This window comes from Sminthopsis crassicaudata, chromosome 3, assembly GCF_048593235.1.
Source record: "Sminthopsis crassicaudata isolate SCR6 chromosome 3, ASM4859323v1, whole genome shotgun sequence".
Classification (NCBI taxonomy): Eukaryota; Metazoa; Chordata; class Mammalia; order Dasyuromorphia; family Dasyuridae; genus Sminthopsis; species Sminthopsis crassicaudata.
Window position 1 is genome coordinate 512,545,987 of NC_133619.1, and position 18,210 is coordinate 512,564,196.

At 37.8% G+C, this 18,210-nt stretch overlaps 1 protein-coding gene across 1 annotated transcript in view; it reads right to left on the minus strand.

Annotated features, from left to right (window-relative positions):
- The window catches only part of XRRA1 (X-ray radiation resistance associated 1), a 143,241-nt gene that overhangs the window by 97,342 nt on the left and 27,689 nt on the right, over nt 1-18,210 (minus strand). Inside the window, 2 exon segments of the mRNA XM_074304072.1 lie at nt 885-1,075; nt 11,835-11,944. Coding sequence (XP_074160173.1) covers nt 885-1,075; nt 11,835-11,944 — 301 coding nt within the window.

Here is an 18,210-nt window from a genome sequence, read left to right on the forward strand (position 1 = left end):
TATTTTAATGGGGGAAAACCTAGACACAATTATTATGATAACAGCAATGTCTTGCATTTATTTAGTACTTTTATTTCCAAGGGGGCAATTCTTTGATCCCTGAATGTGCCTTTCTTCTAAGTCTTTGCTGATGCAATTATGTTTCGCATTTACCCACTGACTTCCTCTTTACCCTGTTGAATTCCTACCTGTTTTATTAGTTTATTTATGGTTTTACATTCACATCCACTGTTTCATTGATATTCATCTCAACTCTAGGGTTGGTGATGGCTATTACAGCATTATCTCCATTTTAAGAATGAGAAATCAAAGGCCTAAAGTGGGTAGGAAACTTATTCAGAGTTACAGAGCTAGTAAGGAATGAAACAGGGATTCAAATACCCAGCCCATGCAAAACTCCATGCCTTCTAAAGCACCACATGTGACTATTAAGAGGATTCAATGAGTCAATGCAAGTAAAATGGATTTTAGCTTCAAAGCAGCATACAAATATTTTCTTATTGTTATTATTAGTTCAATAACACGGCTTTTTACTCAACACGAGTGTCCCAACCTACACCTAGTCCTGATCTCCCCATTCTTTGTGTGAAGAATGGCAAAATCTAGTATGTGTTCTACACTCACACATAAGTTGATAAACAGAAGCTATTTGTTATGAGTTCTATCTTATCCTAAGTCACTTCTTCTCTCTGGTCCTCAGTTTCCCATATGTGAAAAGAGGGGGTTAATCTAGATGATCTCTCAAGTGCCTGTGTAGCTCTGATAGTCTATGTTCTTATTCCACCTCTAATAAATGTTCTAGGGTCTTTGGTTTAGGGGCCCTCAAGCCCTGCTCTTCTGTGGATACTTGTTATCAAGAGCTCAAGGCTGAATTTTTTTCTCACCAAAAATGGCCGATCTAAGATGCGCTTCTCAGGAACATGAAACAGGCTTTCAATTGAGGTCCATCTTTTTCTTCGAATCTGTGCTGGGGCAACTTTTTTGTGATCTTCCGGAATTTCTGCTTGTGAGCACACTACTTGCTTGAATTTCTTTTTTAAGGAAGCTTTTTGGGCCACCAGCCAGTGGCTTTTACCTATAAAAGTCAAAGAAATGAGAAGGAAACAAGAGAGAGAAGGAAGAGAGAGAAAGAAAGAAAAGAAGAAAGAAATTGAGGGAAGGAAGGAAGGAAAAAAAGAAAGAAGAGGAAAAGGGGGGGGAAAAGGAATGAAGAGAAGTTAGGAGAGATGCAGCATAAAGATGCTATTCATTTTCTTTCTACATGTCTCACAAAGGTACATATATTTATTTAGATAATCCAGAAAGTTGGAAGGGATTCCAAGTCTCCCATCTGAACTCCACTGTAGCACATTAGGAGAACAATCATCCAAACTCTTCTGTATATATACTTCTAGTGATGGTGACCTCACTACTTCCTCAGACACAAAAATCTTCAGACTTGTGGCCTGGTCATTTGCACAGCTCTAAGGAAAATCAGGGTATGAGCTGATAGAGATGGAGATGGAGGTTACCACTTCTTTTTAAGGACCTAACTCTATCCTGTCATTTTAAGTTATTCCAAAGCAGGATGTTCCTGTACAAGAAACTCAGAGTTAGGAAAGAACATATTATAGAGTCCAATCCTTATCTGAAGCATGACCCTCTAAAAATCCAGGAAAGGAGATATCTTAATTAACAAGTGGCTCACTATATCTAAAGGCCGCTTATTTTACTGAAACAACCAGCTCTATTAGAAAGCTTTTCTTTATATTAAGCCAATATTATCTTTCCTATAACTTCTACTGAATGGTTCAAGCTATTTCTTTTCCAGAGAAATGAAGGGTCACTTTTATTCAGCAAATTAACAGCATTATCAGGATAAAGGCAGATTGGTGTCTTCTCTGAACCTCACTTTTCTTCTCTGTAAAATGAGCTTGTTGGGCAACATAATCTCTTAAAGTCACATGAAATGATGATGTGGCTATCAACAGCTATATGAAAGAAAACTTATCTGTAGTCCTTCTAGTTTTTATCATTTTATTAATGATTTAAATTAATTGGATCCCTTACCACATTTCTGTAATTTGTTATTATCAACCACCATTCTTCACTGTTAGTGAGGTGAAAATGTCCAGAATCTTCTCTTATATGATTTTACAAATGAATTTATACTAGCATAGAGACAGGGATATAGTGGATCTTTTAATAAATACTTGTTGACTTGATAACCTAGTTTTTCCAGATATCCACCCAGCTGAGTTGGTATCTAGATTTTTTGGCCTGTGTATAAATAACAGTGATTGTTTTATACCAGTTTAAATTACTTAAGAAATGATCATATGTGCTAATGATCAGTCCTTAATCCATTTCCCATTTTTTAGTCTTAATAGTTTACTTAAGAGGGTCAAATCAGCTGTTTTAATTGTACACCAAATCATCTCAATTTCACTCTCTTAATCAATACCAGTTAAATACCAGAGATAGAAAGACATGGGTGAAACAGTCCTTACCCCCAAGAAACCTAACATTTCTGTGTGGATATTGGCATAATGTAAGCATATGTAAGATATAATATATACTAGACAATTTGAGGAAAAAGGACAGTACCAACTAAAGAGATTGGGAAAGGTTTGATGTAGAAAACAGTGGTTGAATAAACTAGGCATTCTAAGAGGTGGGGATGAAGAAGTGAATTATAGGTGTAAGGACAGTGATGAGATGGGAGATAGAGTGTCCTTTGTGCAGAACAAGTTCTGACTCTCTTCTTAAAGTAAGTATTCTTTAAGGCTTGTGAAGTCCACAAATCTGTGGCCTTTTTTGCTTCTTAATATTGAAGATTAATTAATAAGCCTGCTCCTTAATCCTCCCTCATGCTCATCTTTGTACATATCATCAAGTATTAAGTATACACCAATGTCATATAGAAAGTCTTAATGAATTCTTTGGACACTTTCCTAGACTTCTCATTTTCTGCATGGATGTTGGCATATATATGTGATGATTCTGGTGGTTATTTTGTTCAAACTCATTATGAACACTGCAAGGAAAATAGTCAGATGTTTCAAGAAATGGCATTTCTTGCTGTTTTTAGATACACAATTGTAACGAGCTGTCGTCTCCAGAAGCTGCTGGATCGCTCTCTGGGAAGAGATCTGCTGTGTCTTCTACTCAAATCTCTCCGACAGATTCTTCTTCCTGTAATGAACCGTTGTCTCCAGGCAGTTGCTGTTAACTCTTGTCCAAAGAAGTGACTTCCCTTCCTGCAGAGAGCTCCGTCAAGCCTGATGCAATTCAGAGTCTCCTCTTTCTCTGAGAGTCCTCTTCTTTTATTCTCCCAGAGAATGGGCGTGGGATAATGCAAGGGCTTCTGGGAAGAACCACCCCAGCCAATGAGCTTGCCCCCTCTATCAAGTCAACCTGAGTTCTCACCTTGTAATTGTCCAGAAAACCTGAATTCTCACCTTGTCACTGTCCAGACAACCTCAGTTCTCACTTAGTAATCCTAACATCTCCCCTTTTCTTTTGATTTAGAACATAGGACAGTCATGACCTTGAAACATAAATCCATCAATATGGGAAGTATTACAGATAATTACATAAATGACCTTGAAACATAAATCCATCAATATGGGAAGTATTACAGATAATTACATAAATTACATAAGCATATAGTAACATAGTAACATAACACATGCTAGAAGTATATAACATAATCAAATAATCATAAATTGAAAATTTATAAATGTCCATAAGTCCATTGTCCATTAGTCTCATCTTGTGTGAGGAAGTCCAATGATTCCTGCTGATTTTAAAGTTCTTTAACAGTCTTTTTATTATCCATGCTCTTTCGGTGTAAGATGTTTCTTAGATCTTCTCCTTTATTTTGAGGTCTTTCTCTTTTTCTGTCTCTCTCTGGTGGACAAGGCGAATATGACTCGTTGGCACCCATCTGATTCCTTCTCCTGCTGAAGAAATACAAGCAAACCCTCTCTCCCAGGCAGTTAACCTATCTAATTACCTTCTACTTACCACTTTCTAAATCTCTTCTCATCATCTGGCAATTACATTTGGAATTGTTTGCACTGGATACAGCCATGTTGGTTTAAAAGGCCTGTATTCTCCCCAAGTGTAATCCATTTTTGCAATCTGATTGCCTTTTGACTCACTTATCAGGTAATCCCTTTCTGCCATGTGATTGCTTTTCTGCTGATTGATTAAATCAGAGTCATGGCCTTCTAAAAGTTCTTTGGGTGTAACATCAGCTGCCATCATGCCCCAAGTCTTTTTTGCCTGGGGCCCTGGATCTGGGCCCCTCATCCTATTTCCCTGAATTAGTTTACACTCTGATGCCCAATGGAGTCCTCTGTTGCATTTTGGACATGGGGTTTTAGGTCTTCTCTCACCCTGTCTTCTCACTGTATCTCCATACCTACACTGAGCTCTTAGATGTCCAATTTTTCCACATTGAAAACATCGCCGAGTTTCTCTAGAAGTCCCTTGCCAGGAGGGACCCTGCCTTTCCACATTCATCATTGTCCGGGTGTAAAAAGCATTTGTTCCCACTGTAGCACAGCGTCTTATGATCTCCTCTAAAGGAGCATCTTTGTCTAATCCCCATATAATTCTTTTGCAAATCTCATTGGCATTTTCCTTAGCCAGATGTCTGGTCATTATTTCTGTAGCTGAATTTTCTCCAATAGTTCTTTTGACAGCAGTTTGCAAACGTCCCACAAAATCTGCAAAAGGTTCATTGGGACCTTGCTGTATTTTAGTGAAAGCCTCTCCACGATCTTTCTGTCCAGGAAGGACACCCCAAGCTTTTATTGCAGCCTTAGCAATTTGTTCATATATTGTCATGGTATAATTAATCTGTTCCGAATTCTCTCCATACTGACCTTCACCAGCTAAGTGCTCAAAAGTGAATTGTGTGTTAACTCCTATTTCCAAATTGCATCTGACTTGAATTTTACATAATTCATGAAATTCCGCAAGCCATAATAAATTTTCTCCAGGCTCCAGACATGTCCTTGCTATGGATTTCCAATCATTCGGGGTTAGGACTTCATAAGACAAACCATCTAGTAACATTTTGACATAAGCTGATGTAGCCCCATAAAGGGTACAACCTTTTTTCAAATCCTTAATTGTATTCAAATCTAAAGGTGCATATCTTCTCCTTTTTTTACCTACAGAGTCAGTATTTTCAATCACAGGATATACATGTATAAAATCACTTATATCCTGTCCTTCTCTCTTAGCTTTAACCAATGCTTTTTCTAATCTTGTCATAGGCTTAGGCTTCTTCACAGGCAATTCTGTTTGTGTTTCTGCCTCTTCCCCTCTTTCTTCCTCCATCTCTGAAGCTGGGGTTGATGTGGGCCTGTCAATAATCTGTTCTCTAGGCAGGGTTGAAGCTTCTTCAAGAGAATCATACCATAATTCCTCATTTAAATTTTCTTGCTCTAGGGCAAGATCTTGATCTTTCCTTTTATCCTCACACTTCCTCCTCTGTTCATTTTTAGAACTTTTCCTTCTCCTACAACTTGCTTGATAGTTTAAGGCTAATTGAACTATGTTGTAGATATAAAATACTTCTGCAGAAATTGAACGAGGCCCATTTTTTGCTTGAAATTCTTTCATTTCATATCCCACTAGCTTCCATTTATCTACATCTATCTTTTCTTCCTCTAAGAACCAAGGGGATGTGCGTCTTAATGCAGCCAAGAGTTTAGCAATCTGTACCCAGGTTACAAGTAAACTCTGCTCCTCAATTATGTTGATTATACTCTCTATAGTACCACTCCTGAATGGAGCTGAGGTTGCGTCTGGGGCTGAGGTTGAGTCGGCTGAGGTCCAGGGATTGAATATAGCTAACATCTGCCCCATTTCAGCTATAAGAGATTCCTGGTTTAGCCCTTAACAAGTTAAGTTCCTTATTTATCTATTAGCACGCTCACTTAATCTTTAACAAAGTTTCCTCGTTACTCACGGTTCTGGGTCAGAGAGACTGAGATCTAGATTGGAAGCTTTTCCACTGGAATCAGGACTGTGTCTGTCCCTGTTCAGGCGCCAAATTGTGAAGGTCTGGTCTAGCTCCTCTTGTCAGGATAAGCAAATGTCCTTGCCCCACGTTGGGCGCCAAATGTAACGAGCTGTCGTCTCCAGAAGCTGCTGGATCGCTCTCTGGGAAGAGATCTGCTGTGTCTTCTACTCAAATCTCTCCGACAGATTCTTCTTCCTGTAATGAACCGTTGTCTCCAGGCAGTTGCTGTTAACTCTTGTCCAAAGAAGTGACTTCCCTTCCTGCAGAGAGCTCCGTCAAGCCTGATGCAATTCAGAGTCTCCTCTTTCTCTGAGAGTCCTCTTCTTTTATTCTCCCAGAGAATGGGCGTGGGATAATGCAAGGGCTTCTGGGAAGAACCACCCCAGCCAATGAGCTTGCCCCCTCTATCAAGTCAACCTGAGTTCTCACCTTGTAATTGTCCAGAAAACCTGAATTCTCACCTTGTCACTGTCCAGACAACCTCAGTTCTCACTTAGTAATCCTAACACACAATAAATTCCTTATTTGCTTTTCCAAGGACTGTTAAGGATTTTCCTGAATTTGTCTTTTTGAGTTACCATATTTCTCAGAAACACTGGACCCAGAGTATACAGGAAGTCTGGAGCATGTCAAGAATGACGTCCCTTCAGCTGGTATAATTTGTTGTTGGTCTCCCAATCTGGACTCCCTGTGTGTTTTTGGAAGTCAAGACAGACACCAGTTAATCTGGGCTGAATAACTGCTTGTACAACTGGGATCCATGTAGAGAAGTAGACCATCCTATCTTTATGGTCTAGCAGTTCCCAAGGAAAAAGAATATGGCATTTGTCATCACTATGCTCTTTCCCTTCGGGAGTGTGGGTGTGTGTGTGTGTGTCTTTTTTCCACTTTTACTGCATATTTCTGCCTCCCAGCTGGTGGAGATTTCTAATATCTCCTTCCTTTGTTCTGCTGTTATAAAAATGCAAACTTCCATATGGATTATCCTATATGCATATTCATTTCTCTGGTAACAAACCTAGTTTTCATATAAATTTCATAAAGATGTTATTGCCTGTTGACACATATTTCTTTCAACTTCTAAGTGCAAATCTGTCCTCAGATACTAACTAGCTGTGTAATCCTATCTGCCTCAATTTCCTCATCTGTAAAATGAGTTGGAGAATGAAATGGCAAACCATTCTAGTATTTCTGCAAAGAAAATCCGAAACGGGGATCACAGAGAATTTGACACAACTGAAAAATTACAACTCCCTTTGCCTTATGATTTTATTTTAAAAGATCTGGACAAGCAAATAAATGAAAGAGGAAAAAGAGATAAAGAAGCTAGAAGTTTGACTCCAATAAGACCCGAATTGAATCCTGCCCCTTTTTTTCTTCCTTCCTTCCTCCCTCCCTCTCTTCCTCCTTTCCTTTTTTCCTTCCTTTCTCTTTCTTTCCCTCTGTGACTTAGCTAAAACCAGAGTTTGATCCCACTCCTTTCTTTCTTCCTTTCCTTCTCTGACCCAGCTAAGACCTGAGTTTGAATCCTACTGACATAGGTTGTGGTCCCTTTAAGAAACTGTATTTCCTTTTGATCTGTGATCCCTTTCAGATTCTCAGCTCCTCCTGGGAAGGCATATCCCCCTAGATAAGTTATTTTTCCAGGATGCCAGAAATTCAATTAGAAATCCTGATCAAAAAGCACTACTTTGAAGTATTGTTAATTCCAATAGGAGACCCAGGCTGAAAGAGTCTAAACCAGGGAACTAGAGTTGTCCCAGCCTCCCAACAAGATACCCAATATAATAACTTCCATCAACTAAGGTCTTTCAGATAGATCTGGATAGCTCACTCAGCTGTCAGAATCCTTCTGCCTGCTGAGAAAGCATTCTCTCAGCACCAAAACTTCATTTTCCAATAGATCTGCCACTATAGAAGCCAGTCTCTTGGTAAACTGATTTCTATCCAACAATAAACTTTCATTTTCAACTAATTATTCAGAAATGAGTGAATTCTTTCACTCCTAAAACCTGAGGCGGATTTAAAGGGGATTCTTAACAACTCTCTTATTGCCACTAACCTCTAGACCACCAGGAATCTAGACTACTCAAACTGCATCACTACTCCTTTTTTTCTTCCTTCCTTTCCTTCCTTCCTTTTATGAGGCAACTGGAGTTAAGGTGACTTGACTTCCTTCCTTCCTCTCTCTTTCCCTCCCTCCTTCCCTCCTTTTCTTTCTCTTTCTTCTTTTTTTTTTCTTCTTTCCTTTTCTGACTCAGCTAAAATCTGAGTTTGAATCCTACTCCTTCATTCCTTCTTTCTTTCCTACCTTCTTCCCTTTTCTGACCCAGCTAAGACTTGAGTTTGAATCCTACCCTTCCTTCCTTCCTTCCTTTCTTTCTTTCCTCATTCCCTCCCTTCCTTCTTTTTTATGAGGGAACTGGAGTTATCCAGAGTCACACAGGTAGGAAGTGTCACATGTCTGAGGCTGAATTTGAACTCACTTCATCCTGACTTCAGGGCCTGTGTTCTGTCCACCACCCCATCTAAGTGCCCCAGAAGCCTACTCCTGATGCAAAATAGCTGCAAGATTCCTGGGCAAATCAGAAAATTAGATTCTGAGCCAGGATGCTAACCTTTAGCTGCAATTAATTCCTGTCATTGCTAACAGAAGTTAAGTCATGCCAATGCTAGCCTTTTGAACTCAGAGGATATTCTTGTTCCTTCATAAACTTAGGCAGCCACATATTGCAACATTGAGGATCTAGCTATATTGTTCTGGAGAATAATAGCTGCAGGCAGGAAGGCTTCCAGATAGGCATGCTTCAGTGTAATGCTGGTGAGCTGTGAAGATTTCCTGGTCCTCCAAACCTTGAAGCTCTGATGCTTAGCCAACTTGAAAGTCATTCTGCCCTCTCTGTTCCTGAGCTTGCCAACACCATGTCAGTAAGATAGCTCCAAGGATAAAGACAAATGAGGACTCACCCTCCTGACACTGCAGGAGCTGGAGGAGCCGGTTTTGAAAAACAGGTGATGCCTGCTGCCTATTTTAATGCCTTATTGTTTACCTCCTATTCAGTCTTAAATAAATGTTCTTTTGCCTTACTGTGAGGTCTCTTGTGCATTTCTGGTTGGTCTGATGGAGAATCAGAGAAAAATGGGGGCTTGTAAGCAGTGGTTTTGAATAGATAGTGGGCCCCAAAAGATTTTAGCATGAATGTAGGAATATGGTACTAAATAAGCCCAACCTGTATCCATGCACTGCCTTCTTATTGGATTAAATATTTTCAGAATATTTGAGCATTTTCAAAATATCTGAATACTTTCATCTTGGACTTGGTGGTGATAATTCACAGGAAGAGGAGACAAAGAAGCAACAAGTAAAAGCCCTTGACCGAGGTTAGGAGAGATGTTGGGACTTGTGCAGATGTGTATACGGGTCTAAATTCCATTTTTTCCTCCATTGCAATAAAAGCTAGTGATATAAAGAAAGGCAACTACACTCCCCTTTTTCAAGAAGCATACCTTTTAATGAGGGAGAGAGATCATATAAATAAAAAAGTGTAGCAAGGGGTGTCATGTGTGGTGGGTGCTTTCTTTTATCAGTGTGGATTATGTATATCCACATGGTCTGTTTAGATATGGTTTTCAGAGAGGCAAAAATAGTCATCTCTCGCATCTTTTCTCCTTATCCTTTTCTAAGGGAGACTTTCCGATTCCTGCCAGGAAAGAAAATGCAACATTGGGGCCTTACAACTTTACTCAGGGCAGGATACTGGGCTAGAAATAGCTTTCTGCTCCCATAAATATTATTAGTCTAGGAAGTGTAATTTTTAGATTCAAACTATAGTTCCTGATAGCTATTTTCAATGGGGAAGGGAGGCACCAAGCTTTGTATCCGAGATTAATTTCTTTCCCATAAAAGGCCAGTTCCTCAATGAACATACATGGTCAATCAAACAATTTGCCATGTTGATGGCAAAACAGAAATCTGAGAAAGTATACTATGAGAAAATATACCAAACATTATGGACCAAAGGAGTTCTCTCCTTCAGAGGAGGTATCTCAGCTCAAGGAGGAAGGGGGAAAAAGAGGAAGACAATTTGGAGTGGGGATAGGGGATTGAGACAGAGAGCCAGAGGCATACATAGGGTGAAGAGAACAAGAGTGGGAGAAGACAGAGACAGAGAAAGACAGATATAGAGAGAGACGGAGACAGAGACAGAGAGACAGAAATGAGAAGGAAACAGAGAAAAAGACAAGAGCCAGATAGCGACAGAGACATAGACAGAAACAAAGACAGAAAGAGATAGAGCCAGAGGCAGAGAAACCCAAATCTTGTCTAAAGAGAAAATTTTGCAAAGTCTCTAGTATTGCAACCTGGCAATAGGACATAACTTTAAATGTTAACTTCCCAGGGTTTCTCTCTCTTCCCAGTGACTTCAAGAGAATTTGAATACTCAGCTTCAATCCTGAAACTGCAAACCAGAAGAATTTAGGAGCTCCCTTCTTTCCTGCTCTCACCAACTCCAGCTGCCCCCCTCCCCAACAAATGTGGGATATTAAGCACGTAATTCCCCAACAAAGAGATTCATATAAAAAAATAAACCCTTTGAGCTGGATTACAAAGGAAAATATAAGATATATGCAGACTATACAGAAGGCAGTATCAGAAGGAAGGCACCAGCAGTCAGGGGTACTAGGACTTTTTTTGCAGAAGGTAACATTTGAGTTGAGTCTGGAAGAAAGGGATTCTAATAGATGAAGGTGAGGAGAGATTGCATTTTAAGAGACGGAAAGTCAAGGCAAAGGCACAGAGATAGGAAATGGAATGTCCTATGTGAGGAACAGTAAGACCAGTATAGATGGATCATATGTAGAAGATAGTATAATAAGACTAGAAAGACAGGAAAGGGTCAAATTGTGAAGTGCTTTAAATGCCAATATACATATACATTCAAATGTCAAACACTATCCAATTTGATATTTGAAAATCAAATATACAAGTATGGCAGATAATATGAAAAAAATCTGGTAAAGTTAGTAAGTCACTATAACTTTGATATGAATCAATCATGTGATATGACAGCCAAAAAAAAAAAATTCAAACTTAGAATGCATTAAGAGGAGTGTAAGGTCCATAATACATAATCTTGTACATCTCTGCCCTTGGTCAGATTCCATCTGTGTTATCTATTTACTTGTAGGGCCACATTTTTAGGAAGGACATTGACAAGTTAAAACCTATCCAAAAGAAAGTATACAAGATGTGGAATATATGGAAATCATCTCACCTTAGGAAGGGAAGACTAAAGGATAATTTTATAGAAAAGGATTGATACTGGTTAATTCTTCCACATTTACATTACATTTATTGTGTTTTTACTTTACATTTTATATTTATGTTGGAAGATGAATTATATTTGTTAGGGTTGAATTCAAGAGGGTAGAACTAATATTAGGGAGGAGAAGCTGCAAGAGAGCATACTTCTGACTCAATATGTGGAAAAAGTCAAAACTACAATTGCCCCAAATAGTCTGCTTTAAGTGATAGTCTGTCTCCTACCAATGGAACTCTTTACACAAAGATAGATTACTTGTCTGGAAGGTTGCAGAATGGATTTAATGTTAAAGTATAAAGTGCACTAAATGCCCTCTGAGTATCCTTCAAACTGTGAGATTATGGGATTGATCCCTTATAGTAACCTTGTAACACTGTGATTAAAAGGGATGGATAAGGATTGGTGATCTACTGGCAATGGGGAGAGAACAGAGAGAAGAAGGAATCTTTGTAACTTAGAATTTTCTATGACTAAGGAATTAATATTACCTTCATTTCTTGACCTGAATATATTTCTAGCTGGAAAGCAGTTGGCGAGATAATGACATCCATCATCTACTTTATATAGTCCTGATCCTGACATCCTGTCAAAAGGTTTCCTAGGAAGTAAAGCAAGGAAGAAATGAAGCAAGAAACACATCGAACCATTATTACCACAAAAAAATGAAGTGACAGTGAGGAAGTGTGAAGTGGAAGGGTATGAGGCCCTGAGGTTAGAAGGCTTGATTTCGAGTGCCTATTGCCACAGCTAATAACTATATTACAGATATATTATTTGTATATTATGTATATAATATTATATTACATTACAATCAATCAGCAAGCATTAAGCACCAACCACTTACCAGGTATGTGCTAAATGCTTGGGCATATAAAAGCAAATAATGGAACAATCTTTACTCTCAAGTCACTTAATATTTTTTAAAGAGATAGCTAAGTGGCTAAGTGGAATAGAGATGACTTGGGAAGAATTAATTTCAAATTCAGCCTCTCAGACATACTAGCTATATGACCTTAGGTGAGGCACTTCACTTGTTTGCCTCAGTTTCTTCAACTATAAAATGAGGATAATAATAGTAACTTCCCAGAGTTGTAGTGAGGAACGAATAATATATATCAAGGACTTTGTAAACCTGGAGATACTAAATAAATGCCAGTTACATTATTATTTCCTCACAGGGCTCTTGTGGGGGAAAAAAAGCACACTGTAAACCTTGAAGAGTCATAGAAATGTGAACTTTTAATAGCAGTAACACTAATAACCATTATTATTCATGTTGCCTTTAGGAAAAGCATATAGAGGTGGAAAGAACACAAACAAAAGGTATGGTTCTGTCACTTGGCTGTATAACCAAAATGGCTGTGTAACCAAATAGATCTAGGAATCATCTGCAGAAACACAATAGTTGAACTCATGAAAACTGATGAAATCGCAAAGTGACGTATAGAGGAAAAATAGGAGAGAGCCCCTGTTCTTGTAGAACAGCCAGTTAATGGCAAGACATAGATGAAGAGACAGCAAAGAAGACTGAGAAAAGTTAGATAGATAGTAGGAGAATCAGGAGAATGGTGTCAGGAAAACTTAAAGAGAAGAAAGTATTAAAGGGAGAGGTGATCAGCAGTGTCATAGGCTGCTGAGAGGTTTAAAAAAAAAAGAAGAATACAGATTGAGTTGGCAATTAAGAGATCATGGGAGAAAGTGATAGTAAAAGCAACTGTCATTCAGAAGAGTAGAAAAAAAGAAGGTTTCAAAGCAAATGAGAAAAAACAAGTATGGACAAGGTAAAGCTTATTAATGATAAGCACAATCATCAACACAGGAGAATTTCTACCATGAAATAGTATTTTCTCTATTACCTGCAGGAATTTGGTATTTCTGAGGATGAAACATAACAGAAAAGGGGGTTTGGGAGCAAGGTTCATAAAGCATAACACAGAAAGAACAGGGAACCCAAAACTGCCATCTTGAGTGGCATTAATTAAATTAAGGTATAAGGAGAGTGAAGAACTAAATAAATTTATGAGTCAAAGAACAAAAATCCAGAAGAGAATAGTTCTAGAGAGAGGAGGGAAATAATGATGAGAATGAGGGAAAGAAATACTTTTTAGAAAAAGGTATGAAGATGAAATTTTTAAAAACTGATAAAAATAATAAATTGAAAGAAAAGAGAGAAAGGAAATTTTTGTTTCATTACTTGACAGAAAAAGAACTAGTGAGTTAAACTAAACTTCAAAACAAATGAAAGGGATAATCAATAAGTATGAGATGGGGCTTGAGAATGAAAGGAAGAGAACCAAAAGAAATAGGGTACCTTAAAGTAGATTAAACTAAAATAAGCTGATGAGACATAGTGTTATGTTTACAGAAGAAAAGGAAGAAAAATACCAACCTGAAAGTGAATATTTGAGACAAGAAAATAAAAATCTAATACTCATAACTTTAAATATGAATGGATTAAATAATCCAATAAAATGAAGAGTGACAGACTGGATAAAAAAAGCAAAACACCACAATCTGTTGCACATATGAAACACATTGAAAAACAAAGATACACAAAAGAAAAATGAGGAATTGGAAAAAAAATTTTTGCCATGTATCAGGTGAATCCAAACAAGCAGGAGTTTTTTTAAGTATGCTACCAGAGAAAGCAAAAACAAATTTCACATTATAAAAACAGATAAACAAGAAAAGTACACCATGTTGCAAGTGACCATAGATGAGAAATCAATATCAATATTAAACTTTTATGCTGCAAGTGCCTTGGCATCTAAATTTATAAAGAAAAATTAATTGAAATATGAGTTATAGACAATAATATAGCAGGAAATTTCAATATCTCTCACTTAGCTTTAAGTGAATCTTTAAAAAATTATAAATGAAAGGGAAAACAAATTATTGCAGAATCTAACTCTTAAAAAAATTATATCTTTTAAATGGGACTCTAAAATATGTATATTTCTCAGTTCCACAATAAACTTTTATATAAGAATTGACCATCTATCAGGGCACAAAGAAAAAAAAGAGGCAGAAATAGTAAATATATCCTTCACAGACTTTGACATATTTAAATAATATCTAGTTCACAGAATGTAAACAAAAAACATAGAACTAAATCACAGGGGAACCAATTTTTCTGCCAAAGGCCATGTGGATATTTTAAAAATCACTCATGGGTCATACAAAATTATCAACTTAAAAACTTAAGTAGTGATGGTTGTTATACTTAACTTTCAACTCATCATGGCCTGTGGTTGCCTTGGCAGGGCTAGAACAAATGATTTCATGGTTTTTATATGGCCTGCAGGCTGGATGATCCCTACTACTGATTTAAATGGAGACTTAACAAAAGTTCATAAATAATTTTGGGGAGAAAAATTTTAATTGATGAGGTCAAAAGTTAAAATGCAAAGGATTTAAAAGAAGATGAGAGGATAAGCAGAAGCATTTTATATGCATGATTTCTAAAAAAGTTTAGTTCAGAAGGGGAGAAATATAGGATAAAATCTATTTCAGATGCTATGATTTGTGAGGTAAACAACAACTATTTTTATCTGCAAAGTTGCATATAGAAGAGTATTAGCCTTCTGTTTGGTCCCAGAGGAGACAATTAGCAGGATTAAGGCAATTAAGAATCATAAAAATAATGGATATTTATCTATCATGAATGTTTGCAACAATCCTATGAGGAAAAGGGTCAAGACAGATTAAATAACTTGCCTAAAATCACACAACTAGAAAGCAACTGACTTTAAGAACAGAACTCTTTCCACTGCACCAGGACTGTGCTTTCAAAGAGAGAAATTAGGTAGAGACTGACCAGGGCAGAGCACATTGAGACCATTGAGACTATTGCTGCCTTCATTACGGAAACTATGTTTCTATTAACTCACCTTAAGGTCACTTAAACTTTTTTGTGTGCATTGTAAAGTCATATTGAATTTGAATCTTTTGCAGCTTTTTGCTGTTTGACCATGCCATCCCAATCTTGACGCCATAGTTTATTTTTTTTAAACCCAAGAATAAGATTTTATACTTATTCCTATTAAATGCTATTCTATTAGGTCCAACTTATTAATTATCCTCTACAGAGACATTTCTAGATCTTGACTCTCTCATCCAAAACACTGCCTATTCTTTCCAGCTTGAGGTTGTAATATTCTTCTCTAAAGTGTGTCCTCTGGGAGCAGGTTTCTTGGGGGCTTCCGGAAGCAGCCTTCATTTCATTTCAGTTTAATCACCCCAAATGCAGCCAGGAGTTAAAGTCAAAATCCTTTATTTTTTCTTTCCAAGTATTGTCTCCTTTCTTGGGCATGGTTAGCTTTCTTAGACGCTTATCTCTCTCCTTGGTTCCAAGAGTTCTTGCCACTAGTCCTTTGTCTCTGCCAGCTTCAGCCTCTAGCTCCCTCCGAATGTCTCCATCCAGCACAAAGGTGGAAGTTGGAATGAATCTGTCTCTGCCTCCAAGAGTGGGCTTGTCCTCTCTGACTTCTGAATGTCCTGGACTCAATCCTGGTTGATGCTTCTAGCTTATATATGCTCTCTTAAACTTGTGTGAATCTTGTAGAATTCTAATAACTACTAAGTACATTAGTGAACTAGAGAACTGTTAAGTACCATGCTAAATTAGATAACTGGCTTAGCACCTTATAAGAATCCTAACATTTCCTGATTTCTTTTGATTTTAGAACATAAGTAGTCATGACCTCCCTGACTTCTCAAGGAAGTGAGAACCCCCAAAAAGGTGATCACGATTTCCCCGACTGCTCAAAAAAGGAATGAAAATACCATAAAAGGAGGTGATCACATTCTCTCTGATGTCTCAGGAAGGGAAATGAAAACACTAAAGGAAATGGGAAATCAAATCAGATTAACGAGTTTCTGAAGGGGCTCACTTGAAACAGGTATACATAAATCCATCAATATGGGAGGTATTACACATAATTACATAAGCACATAGTAACATAATACAAACTAGTAGTGATATAACAAATAACATGAATCAACATGAGGAATTATACATGTCCTTAAGTCCTAGAAATAGTCCAAAAGGAATCTACTGTCCATTAGTTCATGTGCCAAGAACCCAATAATTCCTGCAAGTTTTGAAGTCCTGCAATAGTCTCATCTTGTGTTAGGGAATCCAATGATTCCTGTAGATTTTGTTCTTAGGTCTTCTCCTTTGTTTTCAGGTTTTTCTTTTTCTGTCTTTCTCCAGGTGCTCTTTGCCACCCATCTGTTTCCTTCTCCATCTGTAGGAATACAAGCAAACCCTTTCTCCCAAGCAGTTAGCCTATGTGGTCCCTTCTATTGACCCCTTTCTAAATCTGTCCTCATAATCTGGCAATTACATTGGAGCTGCTCATTATATTGGAGCTGTTTGCACTGGACACTGCCTTTCTGGTGGGTTAAAAAAGCCTGTATTCTCCTCAATTGTAATCCCTTTCTGTTATCTGATTGCTTTTCTATTGGTTGATCATGTACTCCTTTTCTGCCATGTGATTACTTTTCAGCTGATAGATCATATCAGAGTCCTGACCTTTTAAAGGCTCTCTGGCTGTAAACTCAGCTGCCATCATGCCCCACCTGTCTTTTGATTGAGGTCTTGGATCTGGGCTCCACCTCTTATTTCCCTGGGTCAATCTACATTCTGAGGCCTAGTGGAAGCCCTTGTGGTATTTTGGACATGGGGTTTTAGGTCTTCTCTCAGCCTGTCTTCTCACTCTATCTCCATATCTACACTGAGCTCTTAGATGCCCAATTTTTCCACATTGAGAACATCAACAATTTTCTCTAGAAGTCCCTTGCCAAGAGGGACCCTGTCTTCCCATGTTCATCATAGTCTGGGTATAATAAGTATTTGTGCCCACTATGGCACAGTGTCTTATGATCTCCTCTAAAGGAGCATCTTTGTGTAGTCTCCATATAATTCTTTTGCAAACCTCATTAGCATTTTCCTTAGCCAGATGTCTGGTCATTATTTCTGTAGTTGCATTTTCTCTAATGATTCTTGTGATAGCTGTCTGCAAACGTTCCACAAAATCCAAAAAGGGTTCATTGGGACCTTGCTCTATTTTTGTGAAGGCTTTACCTCAATCTTTTTGTCCAGGGAGGGAACCCCAAGCTTTTATGGCAGCAGCAGCAATCTGTTCATAAGTTATTGTGGGGTAATTAATCTGTGCTGAATTCTCTCCCTACTGACCTTCACCTGCTAGTTGGTCAAAACTGATTATATAAATTATAGAATAAGGAAAAACCCAATAGGCAAACAGGAATTAATATATAAATCACTTTTGACCATGAGTGGAAATTAGTAGGAGAGCAACTTTGTCAATTCTACAATGAAAATGGACCTGACTCAATTTCCAAAGACACACTTAATACATATAATTTAATACAACTGGCTTTAGGGAATTATAGAATAAGGAAAAAACCTAAAGAGCAGGAGGGGGAGGAGCCAAATAAAGTAGGTGAAAAAGATGAAGAATCAGATAAGAATGGAGTTAAGTACAATTTTGAGTGCGAAGCTTCATAGAAGGAGAAATTAGGTCATTCCCCATCCCCTGATCTTTTTCCCTCCTGCTCTCATTTGGATCCAATTATTTTTCCATAGAGAACCAAGGAGACGTGTACTGTACCATTTCTAAAAGTTCAATGATCTGCTCCCAAAGTATAATGAAACCTTGGCTTTTCATAAGTCTGACAATGCTCTCTACATATTTTCCTTGAATTGGAAAAAAAGGCTGTTTTCTAAATGTTAGTCCCATTTTAGCTGAAATTCTACTTTAGCTCTTTAACAAAGTTTCCTAGTTGTACTCACCCTAATTTCTGTGTCAAGGAGACTTTCCCAATGGATCAGGATCATGT